Raw genomic sequence first — 17,599 nt, 5'->3', positions numbered from 1 at the left:
GGGACGGTGTTTGACGCCCTGCCGTCCCGAAAGTGCGTTTTTCTGCTCTCTCCCGAGTTGGATTGAACCTCCTCAACCCCCGTAGGCTCTCGATCGAAAGTGCCTGTCAAAATGGAAGTGAATCCCCCCAAACAGGAGCACCTGCTGGCTCTGAAAGGTAAAGTTTTGCGAGCCTGACTCCCCTTAAATCTGTTCTCTCGCCTTCTCTCTCTAGATCTCCAAGCCTTGGCCACACAGCCCTGGCCGGTGCGACGTAGGCCTCGTTCTTCTTACACTCCGTGCACGCCCTGCCGCTCTGCGCCTGGTGCCGAAGCGGCGGGAAGCAATTTCAACTCTGATTTTAGGTTTGAGAGCCTCCCTCGAGGACGGATAGGTAGACCAGTCGCGGAGGGGAGGGGATGGCTTGTAAAGCCAAGAGAGGCAAATCACTCAGTTAGGTGCTGTTGCAGTCACCGGACAGATTTTAGTCCCAGAACCTGACGTTCCCACCCTACCCTCTACAGGGAGAGCCCTGTGACCAAGGTGATGGCAGGCGACCTCTGAAGTGGTTTTCTTTGGTGTCTTGTCCCTTCATGCGGCACTGACAAAGAGCCTTCAACTCCATCTGTCAAATAGCAGTGCCAACGACTTAGAAGTACATAGTACTGACATATAATCCAGGTTTGTTAAAATCTACTGTAGTGTACTTCACAATATTGTGTATATGGGAAAATTCACGTCCACTTTCATTTTCTGTGCATAGCAATCAGTTTGATTATGTTTGATAATTAGGTCATTATTTAGAGGAAAAACAGGTTAGAGTTTTTCTGGAATTCCTGTAGTTTTCTGAAAAACTTTTAAATGCTTTCAGCTGTGTTCTATCTGTTTTCCGTACCACAAATGCACTTTTTTTATTTCTTGGATGCTCTGATGTGTGGTTACCAATCCCTTCTTCGACTGAGCTGAGAAAATGCTCAGTAGACTTTTGAATTCAGTTACATTGCACTTACTTGTGGTATCCATTTTGAGAGACCTTCCCTTCCAGAAGCCCACCAGTCCCATTTGTAACATCAAATCGTATACTGATAGCTGGGGTTAACAGGACGGCCTCTGACTGTATAATTAAGGAAGTGCAATATTAAGTAATATAGCAAAATGCCCAGCAAGCTTAGTTTGAGCAAATGAGCTGGACTGAAGTGGGTTATTCCTGAAGAAAAAGAAGAGAAGGAACTGTCAGGGTCTTTATCTCTCAGTCTCACAGCAAGCATGCCCAATAGGGGTTCCTTAACTCTCAAAAGTTAAGAAACGTTTCCAAGATCACAAGCTAATTATTGATTGAGGCACTATTTCAGCACAAGGCCTTCCTCAGTCTTTCCAAAACTAAGTAAGTTTAGACAATACTGAAAGAATTCTCAATGTCATTATCTTACAATGTGAAAGTATAAGGGAAAAAATAAAAGCATTCATTCTTGAAAGAATTGCTATCTAATTTATGAAACATTAAAAATTATTAATATTATGAATTTACAAGTTGTCAAATCTGTTAATGGACACTAACAGTAGGTGAAAATAATCATGAGATGACTTCTTCTGACTCTTCAGTAAGTGGTCAAATGAGTGTTGACATCATGCCAGGAGTCCCCACCACTGTTATCCTGACAGTGGGAGAACCCTCATCAAGTAGTTCTTTTAATGAGTTTTGTTTTGCCCCCATCCACATGTTGCCTGTGTCCATTGATTAGGCTTATATGCATGCATATAAGTCCTTTGGTTGATCTCTCCCCCTTACCCCCACTGTCCCCTACCTTCCCTGAGGTTTGACGTTCTGATTCTTTTAATGATTTTTGAGGAGAAGGGATTCAATCAATCTCTCTCTCTCTCTCTCTCTCTCTCTCTCTCTCTCTCTCTCTCTTATAGTGCAAGATATGAAAGAACTTGCAAGTATGGCTTTTGCAGCTTTGTACCTGGTTAGGAAACCTAACTTGCAGATCCTGGAAGGTTCCATTCTTGAGCCCGTGTACTATATGCTGGAACTTATTATCAATGCTTAATTTGGGGCAACTTGTGGACTTCTGTGTTATAAGAAGAAAAAAATAAGGGTCTAGCCTTCTTGCTTCCCTCCAAATTGGAATTCAGGAGCCATGGTCTTAATACTGAAGTGCCCTAATTATACAGAGGAGACTGTCACAAAACCAGTCCCTATCCTGGGTAAAATGCAAACTGAAACCATTTTTATGCTTTTAGTGTTTACTACTGAGATGTCTCAAAATTCTAGGTATTATTACTTCTTTAAATTATATATGAATCTAGTATTTTAAGAATCACTAATTTTTCTTTGTTTTGTATATAGTCTTAATATTATTAGTACCTAATTTATTAATATCATTATTTCCAAATTCTTTATTATCTGTTAAGTTAAACATGTTGACTACTAGCATTTTTAGGCTAGAAGTGAGCTGATAGGGCATCTAATCCAGATCCCTTATTTTCATGAGAGAAAGGATTTTCAGTTTTGTGGATTACATTCACAATTACCAATAGCATTTTGGTAAAATAGTATATTGGGATTGGTTTTTGTTTTTCCTTTTCTCCCTGACTATTTGTATGTAGGCTACCCCTACCATATCTTATTCTTTGCAATACTTCCACTTTAGGTCCTGTTTCCCTCTGATTTGGAAAGAGACAGTCTTGTAATTTTAAATTACATTCTAGCTCTGAGGAGCTCAGCTAAGAAATTTTCCTTTCATTAAGAGTAATTGGATTACTTCAGAATGACCACAGAAATAATATTGCATTATCGAGCATATGAGAGTGATCCCACACAATTGCTGAAAATTGCAGAGAAAGCAATTCAAGACTTTCCTACACGTCCACTGTCAAGATTTATCCCTTGGTTTCCACATGATGGGTCCAAACTTCCGCTCAAACCTCAACGATCACCACCTGTGATTTCTGAAGAGGCAACTGAAGATGTGAAACAATACTTAACCATTTCAGAACATGATGTTAAATCACAGAGTTATGATTGTACAGTAGCTCTATTGGAGTTTCAGCCTAATTTGAAAGAAAAGAAGCACTTAATCCGTTCACACACACTGAATGAACAGACTACTTCTGGAAATCTGGATAAACAATCAGAGAAAGGGAAACAGCACAAGAAGAGGTCTTGGAGTGTTTCACTCCCCAGCAGAAATTGTACTAAAGCTATTTTTCCTTTGTCTAAAAAATTGCAAGATAGTGTCAAGGCACTAGATTTACACTTATTTTATAGAGCAAGATGGACAATAGATCACACTCTATGTAACAACCAAACTCTGGAAGACATTTGGGCAAAACTCAATAGAATTATCAGGCACAATGAACTTCCATCTTGTAATGCTACAATTCAGAGACATTTGGGCCAAATATGGGTGTTTTGTGATATTATGTACTGTGAATATGTGGGAAATCTCCTTAAAGGAAGATTAGCTCTTACAGGGAAAATAAATTTATTTGTGCGTAAACATGGTATTATTTTTAGTATGTGATGAATTCCAGTGATTGTCAAAAAGAAGACTATTCTGAATGAACAGTATATATTGAAATAGATGAATAAATTTTTTTTACTGGTTTTTAAATTTTTAATGACAATTTTTTTATTTGAACCTTTGCTAGCATAGCCTATTTATTCTTAACATTGTGAAAAATTGTGTGGTAATATGTGTTCAGTTTGTATCCCAGGAATAAATATCATGTGAATTTGTAAACTTGTCATTTAAGTCAAGAACTTTCTGGATTCTACTTTTAACAGCCACTGTTTAAATTAATTGTGATAAATTATTTTTTATACTGAAGTTAGAGGTAAAATGTGCCATTTCTTTTGTTCTGTTACTTTCCCAATGATTGAGTTATATATTCCTATGAATTACAGGGAATAGTTTGGATTTGGATAAATCCTTAAAGTCTAATTTTATAGTATTTTTTCTTTACTCATCTAAAATGTAATAATTTTTTTTAAATGAAACTAAAACCAGTTTCAGTTTCAGTGAATGCTATTTAAGTGGCATGTATATAGTTCAAAATGGGAGACCAACCAAATTGTGCTAATGTTCCCAAAGATATGTAATAGATAACAGTTGATGTGTTGTCTTGAAACAAAGGTTAAATAAAAAATATATAATTTTCCTAAGACCATAATTCATCTTTAAGGCTATATAACATGTTTTGAAAAGAAGTATCAAATATGATAAGAAATCAAGTTACTCTTTATTCTAATACAAGTAATTCCATCTTAATGACTATTAATACTGGTTACTAACCTGCTGGTTCTTGAAGTCATTGTTGGTTTTCCATAACCAAAATGTTATAAAATGGATTTATGAATCACCTCATAGAAATAACCAAAGGACTTATATGGGTATATGCATAGCCCCTGGACACAGACAATAGTGTGGTGAAGGCCTGGGGGATGGAGTGAGGGCAGGATGGAGAGGGTCCTTTGGGGGGAAAAAAGGAGGAATATATATAATGCTTTCAACAATAAAGATAATTTTTTTAAAAAATAACGAAAGTGATTATGGAATAAAAGGTTTATAAAAGGACGTATTTATTTAATAAATTTAAATGCCTTCTATGAGCTAGATACTAGAATGTAGTAGGAAAGGACGCAAACATGTACCCTGCCCTCAGAGCTTACATGGAGTTACTACTATTAAGTAGAAAAACCAAACTCGAAAAAAACCAGTAAGAGTGTATTCATTAGCAAGGTGGAGATATGTTTGCCTTGTGGCATAGTGCCTAGCATGGTAGAGGTTCCATAATACATGATAAATGTGCCCTTTGGAGAGATTCTTCACAGGCTGATATTGCTTAAAGTCTGAGGAGTCTACTAATTTTTAACTGAAGAGATAATCTTTTCCAATTAGGTTTTACTCTGTTCAAATATTGTTTTGTTTTTAACTATTTTTAGTATCATTTTATTGTCTCAAATGAGACTGCTATCTAGAAAATAAGCAGCATGTGCATGAATGCTTCCAGAAGTCTTTGAATGAAAAATCACCTGTTGTAGAGGGAGTTTCCAATGTAGCTTCTTCAGTAATGACTTCCTCTTTTGTTCATCAATCTTTCTTTTCAATCGAAGACTGCTGGAGAAATGTCAAGAAGCCATTGAGTGTTGCCTAGTGAGCTTGTGAATAAGAGTTGGTTAACATGATTAGGCAAAAATAAATGGTGAATCTGATTTTTATTGTTCGGGTCTTATTTACTGTGAGGTTGCTAATCAAGGGCTAAAAGTTAGGTACTCATGCCCTGGCTAATGTGGCTCTGATGTTTGGGCATTACAGGCATGTGTCAGGGCACATGCCTGGGTTACAAGCTCAATTCCCTGTGGGGGGGTGGGGGTGCAGGAGGCAGCTGATTGATGTTTCCCTCTTAAATTGATCTCTCTCTTGCTCTCCCTCTCCCTTTCTCTCTCTAAAAATCAATTTAAAAAAATAAAAACCTAGGTACTCATAACACTGTTTTTCTTTGATAGTTTTATTATTTTGAAATGATTGCACACAGAGCTGAAAATACAAGGTATAGTCTAGCATCATGGGATTCTTATGAAGAGTAGCTTTTTAATCCAAGAACCACACATTAAAAAGAGCTTCTTTGTTTGCGTATGTGGCAGATTTAAATTTTTCTAATTTACTCTATATCAATTGCTTTTTAACCCTTTGAGAAACAATGAAAAGGTCATTCAAAAATGGGAAACTGAAGATTAAGTTTTAGTGCAAATATTGTAAGGATCTTAAAGAAGGGGGTAAGGGGAATTCATTTCTCTTCTACCTAGAGAGTACTTAAGAAGTAATCAAGGCCTAAGAATTTAGAATCCATGGCTACTTCTTTGCATATTTAGAACCTTAGAACTCACGATTCTGTCATAAGCTAATAATAGGGCTCAGCAGTATTTCTGGGTTACACTCTTAACATAGACATAGAAATAAATTGGGGAAACAAAGGCATATACAGGAAGGTGTATCTGTGAGGGCATTTGGTAAAATCCAATCAGCATTTACTCTCCAGGGAAATGCAGCAGTACCATCATTTTATTTTTCCCTGATAACCCATCCATCTTCAAATAATGTTCAGTCAAATGCAAAAAAAAAAAAAAGATGGAAGGGCATTATATTAATTTAACTTCATTTGCTAACTCACCAAATAACTTAAAGATCACTTTTTGAAATTTTTCAAAATGAGCTCCTGCATAATGATTCTCTTTAATTTAATCTGCTCAAAATGCCCAAAATTAATTCAAAATTCACAGACATAAATGTCTTCAGGGACTAGATAGACTGTAGAATGTGGTAAGGATTCCAAACCTGGAGAAGATTGCACTTAATTTTTTTTTTTTTTAATGTTGTGGACAAGCAAAATTTGTGTGCAAGTTGAGCTAGGCCCAGTTTATCACTTTGTAACTTCAGGCCTATCTTTTTATTATAATATTTTATATGAAACCTGAATTTCATAAGTAAATGAAATGTCTGTTTTGTGAGTTCTACTGCAAGTGTCTCTACATATGGCACTGTATGAATATTTGGCACTCAACTAAAAATCACAGTGTTATTTGCTCTAATTTCTTTGGTGAAGTACCTACTTTAACATTCAAGGCTGGGTACAAAATTACTGTTTACCAACCAGGGCTTTAGTATAGTTCCTAAACCTTGCTTCAATTAGTATTTGCTCTTTCCAACTAACATTATATGTAATTTTTGAGGTCTATTACTATAAGACAGTAAATATTGTGTTTTAAATGTGTATTTGATATAGACATACTTTGGATTATCTTTCAAAGAGTGAGATAGTTGTATGTTAATAACTTGGCTTTCTCAGTTTGCATTTAAAAATCTGCAAATATGACATATTGTGTTTTTTTAGTATGTCTCTTGATTTTTAAGTGAATTTATAGATTAAATTTTATTTTTTCCAAATAGCTAATCAGTTGTCTTAGCATCTTAAAATGTTAATATTTTTCTGTATCCTAATCATTTTTGTTAACTATCTAATATATGTATTTGTATGGTCTTCAATTAATAAGCCAATTAATTTATTGTAGACTTAAATTTTTTAATATATGGTAAGTCCAATTCTTCCCCCCTTTTCCCAATTTATTTTCTTATTTTCACTTATTTATTTTTCTAGATAAACTTTAGATACATTCTGCTGTGTTCCAAGAACAAATCTTATTTCTGGTTGGAAATAACCAATAAACCATTAATTGATATTTTTGTAATTTCTATACAGAATTAATATTACTAAAAGGGCCACTTACTGAACTTTCAGTGGTCAGTAATTATAATCAAGGGGTACAGCTCACAAAAGGCCCTTTTGTCATAAAATTATTGTTTTATATTCAAAATGATGCATCTAAACTTATTTTCCTTGCAGGCTTCTTTTGATTAATATTTTGTTGATATTATTTACACCGAACTCACTCAGGATTTTTTTAAAGCCTTGTTCTCCTAATATACCTTATCTAGAGGCCCAGTGCACGGATTCGTGCACATTGAAAGGAAATTAATTAGAAGGTGGCTGGCGGGGTGGGCCTGGGCGAGATGGGCTGGACACGCCCTGGAGTCACTCTCCCACGGTGCCTCCCTGGCCGGCCGCACCTGGGCGGTACCACAAAGTGAGCGGGATCCCTCCAGTAGGTGGGGTCCCTCAGCCTGGCCTGCAGGAATCGGGCCAAAACTGGCAGTCCAACAACCCCCAAGGGGTCCCAGAGGACACTCTGCAAAGTTGCTGTCGCTCGGCAGCTCCTGCGTTGAGCATCTGCCCCCTGGTGGTCATTGCGTGTCATGGTTACCAGCCAGTTAGCTGGTCGCTTAGGCTTTTATATATAGACTAGTGTCCCGGTGCATGAAATTCGTGCACATTAAAAGGGAATTAATTAGAGGAAATATTTTAATATTGCTATTTGCCCTTTCTCTATAATAGAAGTGTCAGAGATGAAAGAAAATTAGTAAAATGTATATGAAAATCTCCCTCCTGTCAGAGTCTGGGGTGTCATGGGAACCAGAGTCAAGTCTCCGCCCACCCATGTGCACCTCGAAATTGCGCGAGACCCAGACCCGGCTGGCCCCACCCCCATTGGGCTAGATCCAGACCCGACCGGCCCTACCCCGGTCAAGCCCGGCCAGGAGGGGGACGCAGCCTGAGGTCGCCTGACCCAGCGCCGGGGCTGGGGGCGTGGTCTGAGGTCCCCATGAAGCTCCGCCTGGTGGGGGACGTGGCTTGAGGTCCCCTGTCAAGCCCTGCTGGGTAGGGGGCATGGCCTGAGGTCCCAAAGCCTGGCACCGGAGTGGGGGGTGCGCCCTGAGGTCCCCCATCAAGCCCCGCCGGGCAGGGAGCATGGCCTGAGGTCCCCTGTCAAGCCCTGCCAGGCGGGAGACATGGCCTCAGGTCCCCTGCCCCGGCCCAGCTTCACGCAGCCTTGGGTCCCTGCTGATTGCTCATTAAGGCTCTTTACGGGAACTCAGCCTCCACTGTGGGCGCAGCCATCTTGTGTTACAGGATCCCTGCCCCTGCTGTGGGCGCAGCCATCTTGTGTTATGGAATCCCTGCCTCCACTGTGGGCGCAGCCATCTTGTTATGGTGTGACAGTCAATTTGCCTATTCACTCTCTATTAGATAGGGCTAGAGGCCCGGTGCATGAAATTCATGCATGGGGGTGGTGTCCCTCAGCCCACCTGCACCCTCTCCAATCTGGGACCCCTCATGAGATGTCTGACTGCCGGTTTTGGCCCGATCCCTGAGATCCCGCATCAAGCCCCACATGGCGGGGGGCGTGGCTTCAGGTCCTCTGGCTCAGCGGGATCGGGCCTAAACCGGTAGTCGGACATCCCTTTTACAATCCGGGACTGCTGGCTCCTAACCACTAACCTGCCTGATTGCCCCTAACCACTCTGCATGCCAGCCTGATAGCCCCCTAACTACTCCCCTGCCAACCTGATTGACGTCTAACTGCTCCCCTGCCGTTATGATTGTCTCCAACTGCCTTCCCCAGGGACTGGGGGACTCCGGCTGGATGAAGTGGGGCTGAGGGGACTGGGGGACTCTGGCTGGATGAGGAGGGGTTGAGGGAACTGGGGGACTCCAGCTGGATGAGGCGGGGCTGAGGGGATGGGGGAACTCGGGCTGGATGAGGCAGGACTGAGAGGACTGGGCGCCACCATCTTGTGGCTGTGTGCGCCTCCATCTTGTGAAGGCATGACGGTCAATTAGCATATTCCCTCTATAGGATAAATTCTTTTATTTTCTAGTTTTTCTGTAATGAGGTGTATTATATTTGCATTTAATTTTTAAAGTTCATAAAGTTATAAAAATGTAAAATTATTTTCTTTTCTCATGTATAAAATTGTTTCATATATTAGCATTTTAAATGAATTATTTCTATATAATAATCTTAGGAAGCATTTAATATTATATTTAGTTTAGGAAGTATATAGTTCTATTTTACATTAGTATAAAATTGATGAATGCCATGCACTGGCTTGGGAATACTAGCCCAAAGCAATATTAATATACATGTTTTTTTTACTGTTGGAATTCACAGTGATGCGGTTGACGAAGCCTACTTTATTCACCAATATTCCAGTAACATGTGAAGAGAAAGACTTACCTGGTATGGCACTTACTTTATTCTACTTGCACTTAGGGAAAAATTGGCATCTTGATTGCCTCTATTACCTTCGAATAAGCCCAGCCTTGCCAATTTTTGCTCTTTGCGACATTCTCTGTTCCCTGTTTTTGTAGCATGCAAGTGGTGGCCATCGAGTAACAGGTCTCATTATAAGGTACTATTAATACCGATGGCAACAGGAGATTTTTATTTTAGTTTTAATAATAATACATCCATAGTCCTAATACTATAAAAATTACATTTGTCTTCAAATGTTCCATCAATGTATGTATTAGCATTCCCCTTTTTTTTAAATTACTGGAGCTTACTATAATATATTTTATATCACATGACCTATATTTACCTTTGTTTGTAACGTTCATTCTCTGTGAAACCAGAATTTTTTGGTATGCACTAGTTTCATTGAAGATTAGATATTAGAGTGTTTAAATATCACTTGTGAAGAGATTGTTTTTTAAAAACATCTCTCTCCCAGATATATATTTATGTAAGTAAAGTTATTTACAAGGTAGAGGTTAGAATTTTATGTTTTTGTCTTTCTATAGGAGATCTCTTTAACCAACTCATGAGAGATGATCCTTCAACTGTAAATGGTGCAGAAATTTTAATGTTGGGAGAAATGTTGACTTTACCACAGAATTTCGGGTAAGAATGATGTAGTCACATAAGACATACAGCAATACTTTAAAGGCATTACAAATCTAGTTTTCAAAAAAATAATTATGGGTTGGCAAAGTGCTCATGATCCATTTAAGTGGTAAAAAAACATTTCATCAAAATTATACTATGTGATACCGGTTTTTAAAAAACCATAAGATATATATGGTTAAGAAAAATAAGATACACACCAAGATATTAATAATGATTCTTCAGGTGATAGAATTTTAGCTTTCTCCATTAGATCTTATTATACAGGGTCGGGCAAAAGTCAGTTTATAGTTGTTCGTATGGAAAATAATACAATAATTATAAATAATAATATAAGAATGAACTATTTTGCATACTCACAACTGTAACAGTACTTTTTGCTCTACTCTGTATTTTTTAATGCCCATGGATTCCTTTTATTTTAACTTATTTAATACAAATGTCTTTCAGAATCATCCCTTTTATTCAACTTCACAGCCCTCTCTCAATGTAAGTTATCAGACTTGGCAGCTAATTAGGAGCTATAAATTTTTTTATTTCTTCTCTTGCTCTTAGCTTATTATTATAGATTATTATTGGGGTAGATGCCCCTGATTCCATCCTTTTTCACCTGAGAGAATTTGACACTAAAAGGTATTTTTTAAGTTTTTATGAAAGGTTTACAGAATGTGATCATTGACTAGTGTCTTCAAAACTGGGAAATATATTCATGTAAAAATATATTTTATAAATATATATTTTAAAATATTTTACATAGTATATAATTACAAATATATATATTTTTATAAAATATATTTTATAAAAAGTATACAGTAAAGCCACTAGTTACTATTTTTATTAGCCTAACTTAGAAAAATCAAATATATCGTAAAAAATACTCTGAGATCAATTACTTGGGTCTCTTCTAGATTCAGGTCATAAGTTAGTTAACAAAAATTGCCTTTTTCTATCCTCTTCAATAACAAATCTTAAGACTCCTAAGACTCTTAACATGGACCTGATTTCAATGACTTATTCCTAAAGAAACTGGCAGTTGGTGCTGTAGTTGAGGGCCATGATTTATAGCATGCTTTATAGATTAAACTAGAGGACTGGTGCATGAAATTCATGTATGAGTAGGGTCCCTAGGCCTGGCTGGCAATCAGGGCCGATCTGCGGGGCGATCGGGGGTGCCCCCTGCTGGCACCTGTCTTGGACAGCCTGGCACCGCCTACTCGCCAGCCCCGCCACCGCCGCCAGTCGCCTCCCTTGCGGGGCGACCAGCAGGGCGATTGGGGGGCCCGTGCTGGCTGGGCTGTGGGCAGCTCCTGCATTGAGTGTCTGCCCCCTGGTGGTCAGTGTGCATCATAGCGGCCAGTCGTTCTGCTGGTCATTCTGTTTGGTCAATTTGCATATTAGGCTTTTATTATATAGGATAAGTATTTTGAATTGCATCCTATATAATAAAAGCCTAATATGCAAATCGAACGGTGCAATGACCAGTCGTTGTGATGTGCACTGACCACCAGGGGGCAGACGCTCAACACAAGAACTGCCCCCTTGTGGTCAGTGCGCTCCCACAGGGGGAGCGCCGCTCAGCCAGAAGCCGGGCTCACTGCTGGCGAGCACAGCGGTGGTGGTGGGAGCCTCTCCTGCCTCTGCTGCAGTGCTAAGGATGGGGAGCAGACCTAAGCCGGCAGTCGGACATCCCCCAAGGGCTCTCGGACTGCGAGAGCCAGGCTGAGGGCCCCTCCCACCACCGAGTGCAAGAATTTTGTGCACTGGGCTTCTAGTTTAGTAATAAAAGAGCAGCCTAGTGTAAACAAGGAATGTTGAAGCAGTATTTTACCTGATTTCTATCCTTTAATAAATTTTTCTACATTTGAAGTTCTCAGTGGTGCTCAAATAGAATATTTATGATAAATCTTGAATGGATTTCTTGTAAAATTTTATTTTATTTCACAGGAACATATTTTTGGGAGAGACCTTTTCCAGTTATATCAGCGTTCATAATGATAGCAATCAAGTTGTAAAAGATATATTGGTAAAAGTAAGTGGCATTCTTGTTTGGGATATATTTTTTAAAACAACTTTTCTATTATGTTTTTGAAACTTAATTAAAATGCATGTTTGATACAGAAATTTTTGTCATCAACAACAAGCAATAACTAAATACCTAATAGTATAGTAAGCTAAGCACAGAATCATTTCTGTTATCCTCAAAGTTTGTGATAGGTTGGATGAGAAAATGTACCAGTCCAAGGTAAACAGCAGAATGTTTTTTTTAGCAATTTCTGATTAACATAATAAAATTTGAAAGAGGAGGAAAGGTTACAGGGGGGGATATTGCCTAAATCAGGAAAGCTTATTAGGAGAAAAGGAACACAAGAGGATCTTGAAAGAATGGTAGGATTTAGAGAAAAAGACAAGAGGAACTAGGTAATTGGAAGCAGAGACATAGGAATACATATTGTGTTCTTGTAGCACTGAACAGAATTCACTTGATAAGAGTAGGTAAGGTTATGGATGTGCACACAGTGGAGCATCTTGCAAGCTGGGCTAAGTCTGAGGTTTTGCCTTTTTTTTTGTTTTGCTTTTTTGAGACAGTGGGCAATCAGAGGAGATTTAAAATATATCTTCTCTAATAAAATGGTAATATGCAAATTAACCATCACTCCGCTACATAAGCCACGCCCACCAGCCAATCAGGGCGAGTATGCAAATTAACCCCCTTCCAAGATGGCTGCAGCCACAGAGAGCAAGGTTTCCCAGGTAACAGAGGAAGCCAAGCTTTCCATAGCCGTTGCAGGCCTAAGCCTCCACTCAAGCTACAAAGTTTCAATAATAGAAGGTAAACAAATTCAAACAAATGGCGGCAGAATGGAGCTTGAGAGAGCAGGCCAGGGTTGCCGGAGGCAACAGGGGAAGCAAAGCTTTCTGCACACCCTGGCCGGGCTCACCCGCTTAAGGCTACAAAGTTTCAATTGTAGAAGGTGAATTAACTGCCACAGAAATGGCTGCCGCCTGGAGGGAGCAGCAGGCTTGGCTCTGCTCCAGGCTACAAAGTTTCAATTGTAGAAGGAAAAAAAATTCCAGATACCAAGGCCTCCACTTGGGTTGCCAGGGGGCGTGGCCGGCCTGCAAACCACCACAGGCCCCTCGCTCAGGCCGCCCCACGCCCCAAGGGAACCCTACCCTGATCTGGGACATCCTTCAGGGCAAACCAGCTGGCCCCCACCCATGCACCAGGCCTCTATCCTATCTAATAAAAGAGTAATATACAGATTGATCATCACTGCAACACACAATATAGCTGCCCCCATGTGGTCAAAGATCCTACCCCCATGTGGACATAAGATGGCCACTACAAGATGGCCAGCAGGAGAGGGCAGTTGGGAGGCACCCGGCCTGCAAGGGAGGGCAGTTGTGAGGGACCAGGCCTGCAAGGGAGGGCAGTTGGAGGTGATCAACCCTGCAGGAGAGGGCAGTTAGGGGTGACCAGGCCTGCAGGAGAGGGCAGTTAGGGGTGACCAGGCTGGCAGAGGAGGGAAGTTGGGGGCAAACAGGCTGGCAGGGGAGCAGTTTAGCATCAACCAGGCTGGCAGCAGAGTGGTTAGGGGGTGATCAGGCTGGCAGGCAGAAGCGGTTAGGAGCAATCAGGAAGGCAGGCAGGCAAGCAGTTGGGAGCCAGCAGTCCTGGATCGTGAGAGGGATGTCCAACTGCCCGTTTAGGCCCGATCCCACCAGGATCGGGCCTAAACGGGCAGTCCGACATCCCTCCAGGAGTCCCAGATTGGAGAGGGTACAGGCTGAGCTGAGGGACAACCCCCCGCCGTGCACGAATTTCGTGCACTGGGCTTCTAGTATATATATATAGATTGATTTCAGAGAAGAAGGGATAGGGAGGGGGAGATAGAAACATCAATGATGAGAATCATTGATTGGCTGCCTCCTACATGCCCCCTAATGGGGATTGAGCTCGTAACCCAGGCATGTGCCCTGTCAGGGAATTGAACTGTGACCTCCTGGTTCAATAGGTTGATGCTCAACCACTGAGCCACACTGGCCAGGCTGTCAGTGGAGATTTTTGAGCAGAGATATTCACACTATTTTGGAAGACTGATGAAAACATTGTATGGGATGGTTTGTAGGAAATAGACCAGTTAGATTTTTGCTGTCATTTAGAAATTAAGAGATAGAATATGCCAATTCAATTACACAATCTGAAATCTATTTACATAGAGAAAGGGCATAAAGAAAGTAAAAACTCACTGAATATGAGGGAGAAGTTTTGTAAAAGTTGTCCCAAGTGATGCGTTTAGGTCACTTTAGAATTACCAGAACGGAAGTCCAATTAGGATGCGTTTGAAAATGATCAAATATTAGAATTGAAAAGGACCTCAGAGAGCAAATATTCCAAATTTCCTATATGACCCAACTTCCAGAAATTGGATGCAAATTTTTGCATACATGTGCATATGTTTGTTATACTATTGATGGGGTTTCTGCCTTTCATTAGATCAGGAGTTGGCAAATTATAATCTGTAGGCCAAATTTGGTCCATGCCTGTTTTTATGACTTTTGAGCAAATAATGGTTTTTACATTTTCAAATGATTGGAAAGAAACATAGTTTATTTTGTGATGTGAAATTCAAATTTCAGTGTCCATAAAGTTTTATTGACACACAGCCACACTCATTTATTTCTGTATTATCTGTGGCAGATTTTAAGCTACAATGGCTGAGTTGTAGTTGCAACAGAGACTGTATGACCTGCGAAGGCTAAATTATTTGCTGCCTGGTCTTTTAAAGTTTGCCAATCTTTGCATTCGATTATGAAAAGGACTGACTTTCAGAACTTTGAGAATGTATTCTTTTTTCCTGGCATTCAGTAAATGTTCTATTTATTTTTATAAGATGAATAAATCAACCAAGGCATGTAATTTAAGATAAATAAGTATTAAAAAGAGAAAAATAATATAATAGCATACTTATAAAATATAAATTTATATCTTTTGGCTTTATTTAGTTTTAATTTTTATAAAGGCAGTGGTGTTTGAAATAATAACAGTAGTGAATATTTATTGAATAGTGCAATGCCCATCAAGAATCTTCTTATTAAATTTATTTTATTGTTGAGAGTATTACAGATGTCCCCAATTTTACCTTTACCCCACTCCACCCAGCTCCCACCCCACCCCAGTCCTTCCCCTGTCTATTGTCTGTGTCCATGGAAAGAATCTTCTTCGTCTCAAAAAGATATTTAGATGTATTATGTACACATAAGCCATATTTTTATATCAGACTCACGATGACATAAGTAGCATAACATGATATTGGCTTGTATTTTTCTTTTTCATGTTTTCTTTTATCAAGTTTTAGGTATCAATATTATGGTTGCTAAAGGACTTGTATGCATGTATATTAGTATAACCAATGGACACAGACACTGGGGCGGTGGGGGCTTGTCCTGGGGAGATGGAGTGGTGTGGTGGGGAAGGAGGTCAATCAGGGAAAAAGGAGACATATGTAATACTTTAAACAATAAAAAAACAATATTATGGTAGCTAAATAAAAATTTAGGGAAATTCCCTTTATTTTCAATGCTTCAGAGCAATACATGGAGAATTTAGACTATCTGATCTTTAAACGGTTTGTAGAATTCTCCTGTGAAATCATATGGGCTGGTGCTGTTTTTTTTGGGGAAGTTATTTGATAGCATTTTCACTTTATCCTCTGGAGATTAGTATGTGTAAGCTTTCTATTTCTAATGGTGTAAATTTTGCAAAACTGTTTTATTCCAGGAAATGATCCATTTTATGTAAATTTTTCAAATTTATTTGTATATAGGTCTTCATGGTAGTCTCTGAAAATTTCTGTCTCAGTGCTATTTTTCCCTGGTCATTTTTTATTTTGCATATTTTTGCTTTCTTTTTCTCTTGATTTAGTTTAGCTATCTCTTGGTTTATATATTAGGTTTTTTATTTATTACTTTATATCTAATGCTTTCCTATTCTCTACCTCATTAATATTTGCTTTTAACTATCTCTTTCTTTGTGGTTCTAATTATTTACCTTGTCTTTTTTCTACCTTTTTAGCTGGGGATTTAATTTGTTTATTTTTATTCTTCTTTTTTTTTTTTTTTATAAAAGTGAATTTTCTTCTGATTCACTGGTTTAGGTGTATCCTACAGATTCTGATATGTAGCTTTTTAAATAATTTTATAATTTCCTTTGTATTTCCCCTTCTACCCAAGAGTTAATAGGTTTTTCAGATAGAAAGGCCTTTTTGTCTTAATAATAATTTGTAATTATATTGTGTCATCGTCAGACAGTATTGTTCTTGTAATTTTTCTGTTATTCACACTTGATTTGGGGTAGCAATTTTTATCAGTGACTTGTTTAAATTCTCATTATCTGTTTTCTTTTTTTAGTGTTTTTGTATAGATGAACACTATTGGTGGCTTTGCATTCTGTGCAGTTTGAAGATTTTTTAAATACCTAAGTCAAGAATGCCCTTGATAGCAGTGTGAGCCTTTTGTATTTAATTCTGAATTCCCATCTACCTGGTTGGTTTTATTTTATTTTTTTATGTGCATGTGTATGTGAACCATTGCCATGGTTCTGAGTGTCAGAGCTATACAGAAAGACTTACGCAGAGAAGTCTTGCTCCTCCTTCATCCTACTTCTGTGTTCCTATTCTTTGCATCCATACCGATCCTCGCCCTGTAGATAACCAGTCTCATTTGACTATTTCTTACCACTTTCTCTCAAGGCTGATCTTCAGACAAGCTCTCAGCGTTTAAATCTTTCTGCCTCCAATGCTGCAGTGGCTGAACTGAAACCTGATTGCTGTATTGATGATGTCATACACCATGAAGTAAAGGAAATTGGAACACACATGTAAGGATTATTTTTACTAGTTTTAGAAGGCTTTCTTTTATATATGCCTTTATTTGAAACTTTTGCTTTATTTCCAGTTATCGTTAAACCTAATGCCTACTTCAGAAAGAATCTTATGTTTCATGTTTACATTTTACCAGAAACAAACTTTAAACAGAATATTTTGTATGTGTTTGAATGTTAAAACTGTATTTTTCTTTCAATCTGAGAAGCAGATATGAACATTTCAGCCATTTAAAGTAATTTTATATTTCTTCACTGCCTTACCACTTAATTCATTCACAAATTCTGTTAGTTCTTATACCCATCTTTCATTACCATCTCTTCTTCATCTCCACTTACATCACCATTTTTGCCTCTCCTCTTTTTTTAAAAAAATATTTTTATTGATTTCAGAGAGGAAGGGAGAGGGAGAGAGAGTTAGAAACATC

At 38.8% G+C, this 17,599-nt stretch overlaps 2 protein-coding genes across 7 annotated transcripts in view; both read left to right on the top strand.

Moving 5' to 3' along the window:
* The first annotated feature begins 16 nt into the window (after positions 1-16).
* The window catches only part of TRAPPC13 (trafficking protein particle complex subunit 13), a 31,405-nt gene continuing 13,822 nt past the window's right edge, over positions 17-17,599 (top strand). For all 4 annotated transcript variants that reach the window (XM_079796689.1, XM_079796688.1, XM_079796687.1 and 1 more), the window contains exons 1-5: positions 17-157; positions 9,554-9,622; positions 10,186-10,285; positions 12,233-12,317; positions 17,041-17,168. In XM_079796689.1, the coding sequence (XP_079652815.1) occupies positions 112-157; positions 9,554-9,622; positions 10,186-10,285; positions 12,233-12,317; positions 17,041-17,168 (428 nt within the window). In that variant the 5' untranslated portion in view covers positions 17-111. The remainder of the gene's footprint in view (positions 158-9,553; positions 9,623-10,185; positions 10,286-12,232; positions 12,318-17,040; positions 17,169-17,599) is intronic.
* On the top strand, positions 21-5,264 carry SHLD3 (shieldin complex subunit 3). Of its 3 annotated transcripts, none has more exons than XM_079796715.1 (3): positions 28-157; positions 504-660; positions 2,634-3,836. In XM_079796715.1, the coding sequence occupies exon 3, from the start codon at positions 2,751-2,753 to the stop codon at positions 3,504-3,506; it is 756 nt and encodes a 251-aa protein (XP_079652841.1). In that variant the 5' UTR covers positions 28-157; positions 504-660; positions 2,634-2,750; the 3' UTR covers positions 3,507-3,836. The 3 variants fall into 3 exon arrangements, with proteins under 3 accessions (XP_079652840.1, XP_079652841.1, XP_079652842.1); XM_079796716.1 differs by lacking the exon at positions 28-157 and adding an exon at positions 164-344 and having other exon boundaries at positions 2,634-5,264; XM_079796714.1 differs by lacking the exon at positions 504-660 and having other exon boundaries at positions 21-157.

This window comes from Cnephaeus nilssonii, assembly GCF_951640355.1.
Source record: "Cnephaeus nilssonii genome assembly, chromosome: 2".
Classification (NCBI taxonomy): Eukaryota; Metazoa; Chordata; class Mammalia; order Chiroptera; family Vespertilionidae; genus Cnephaeus; species Cnephaeus nilssonii.
Note: the sequence above shows the minus strand (reverse complement) of the source record. Positions and strands in the feature narration are given on the sequence as shown.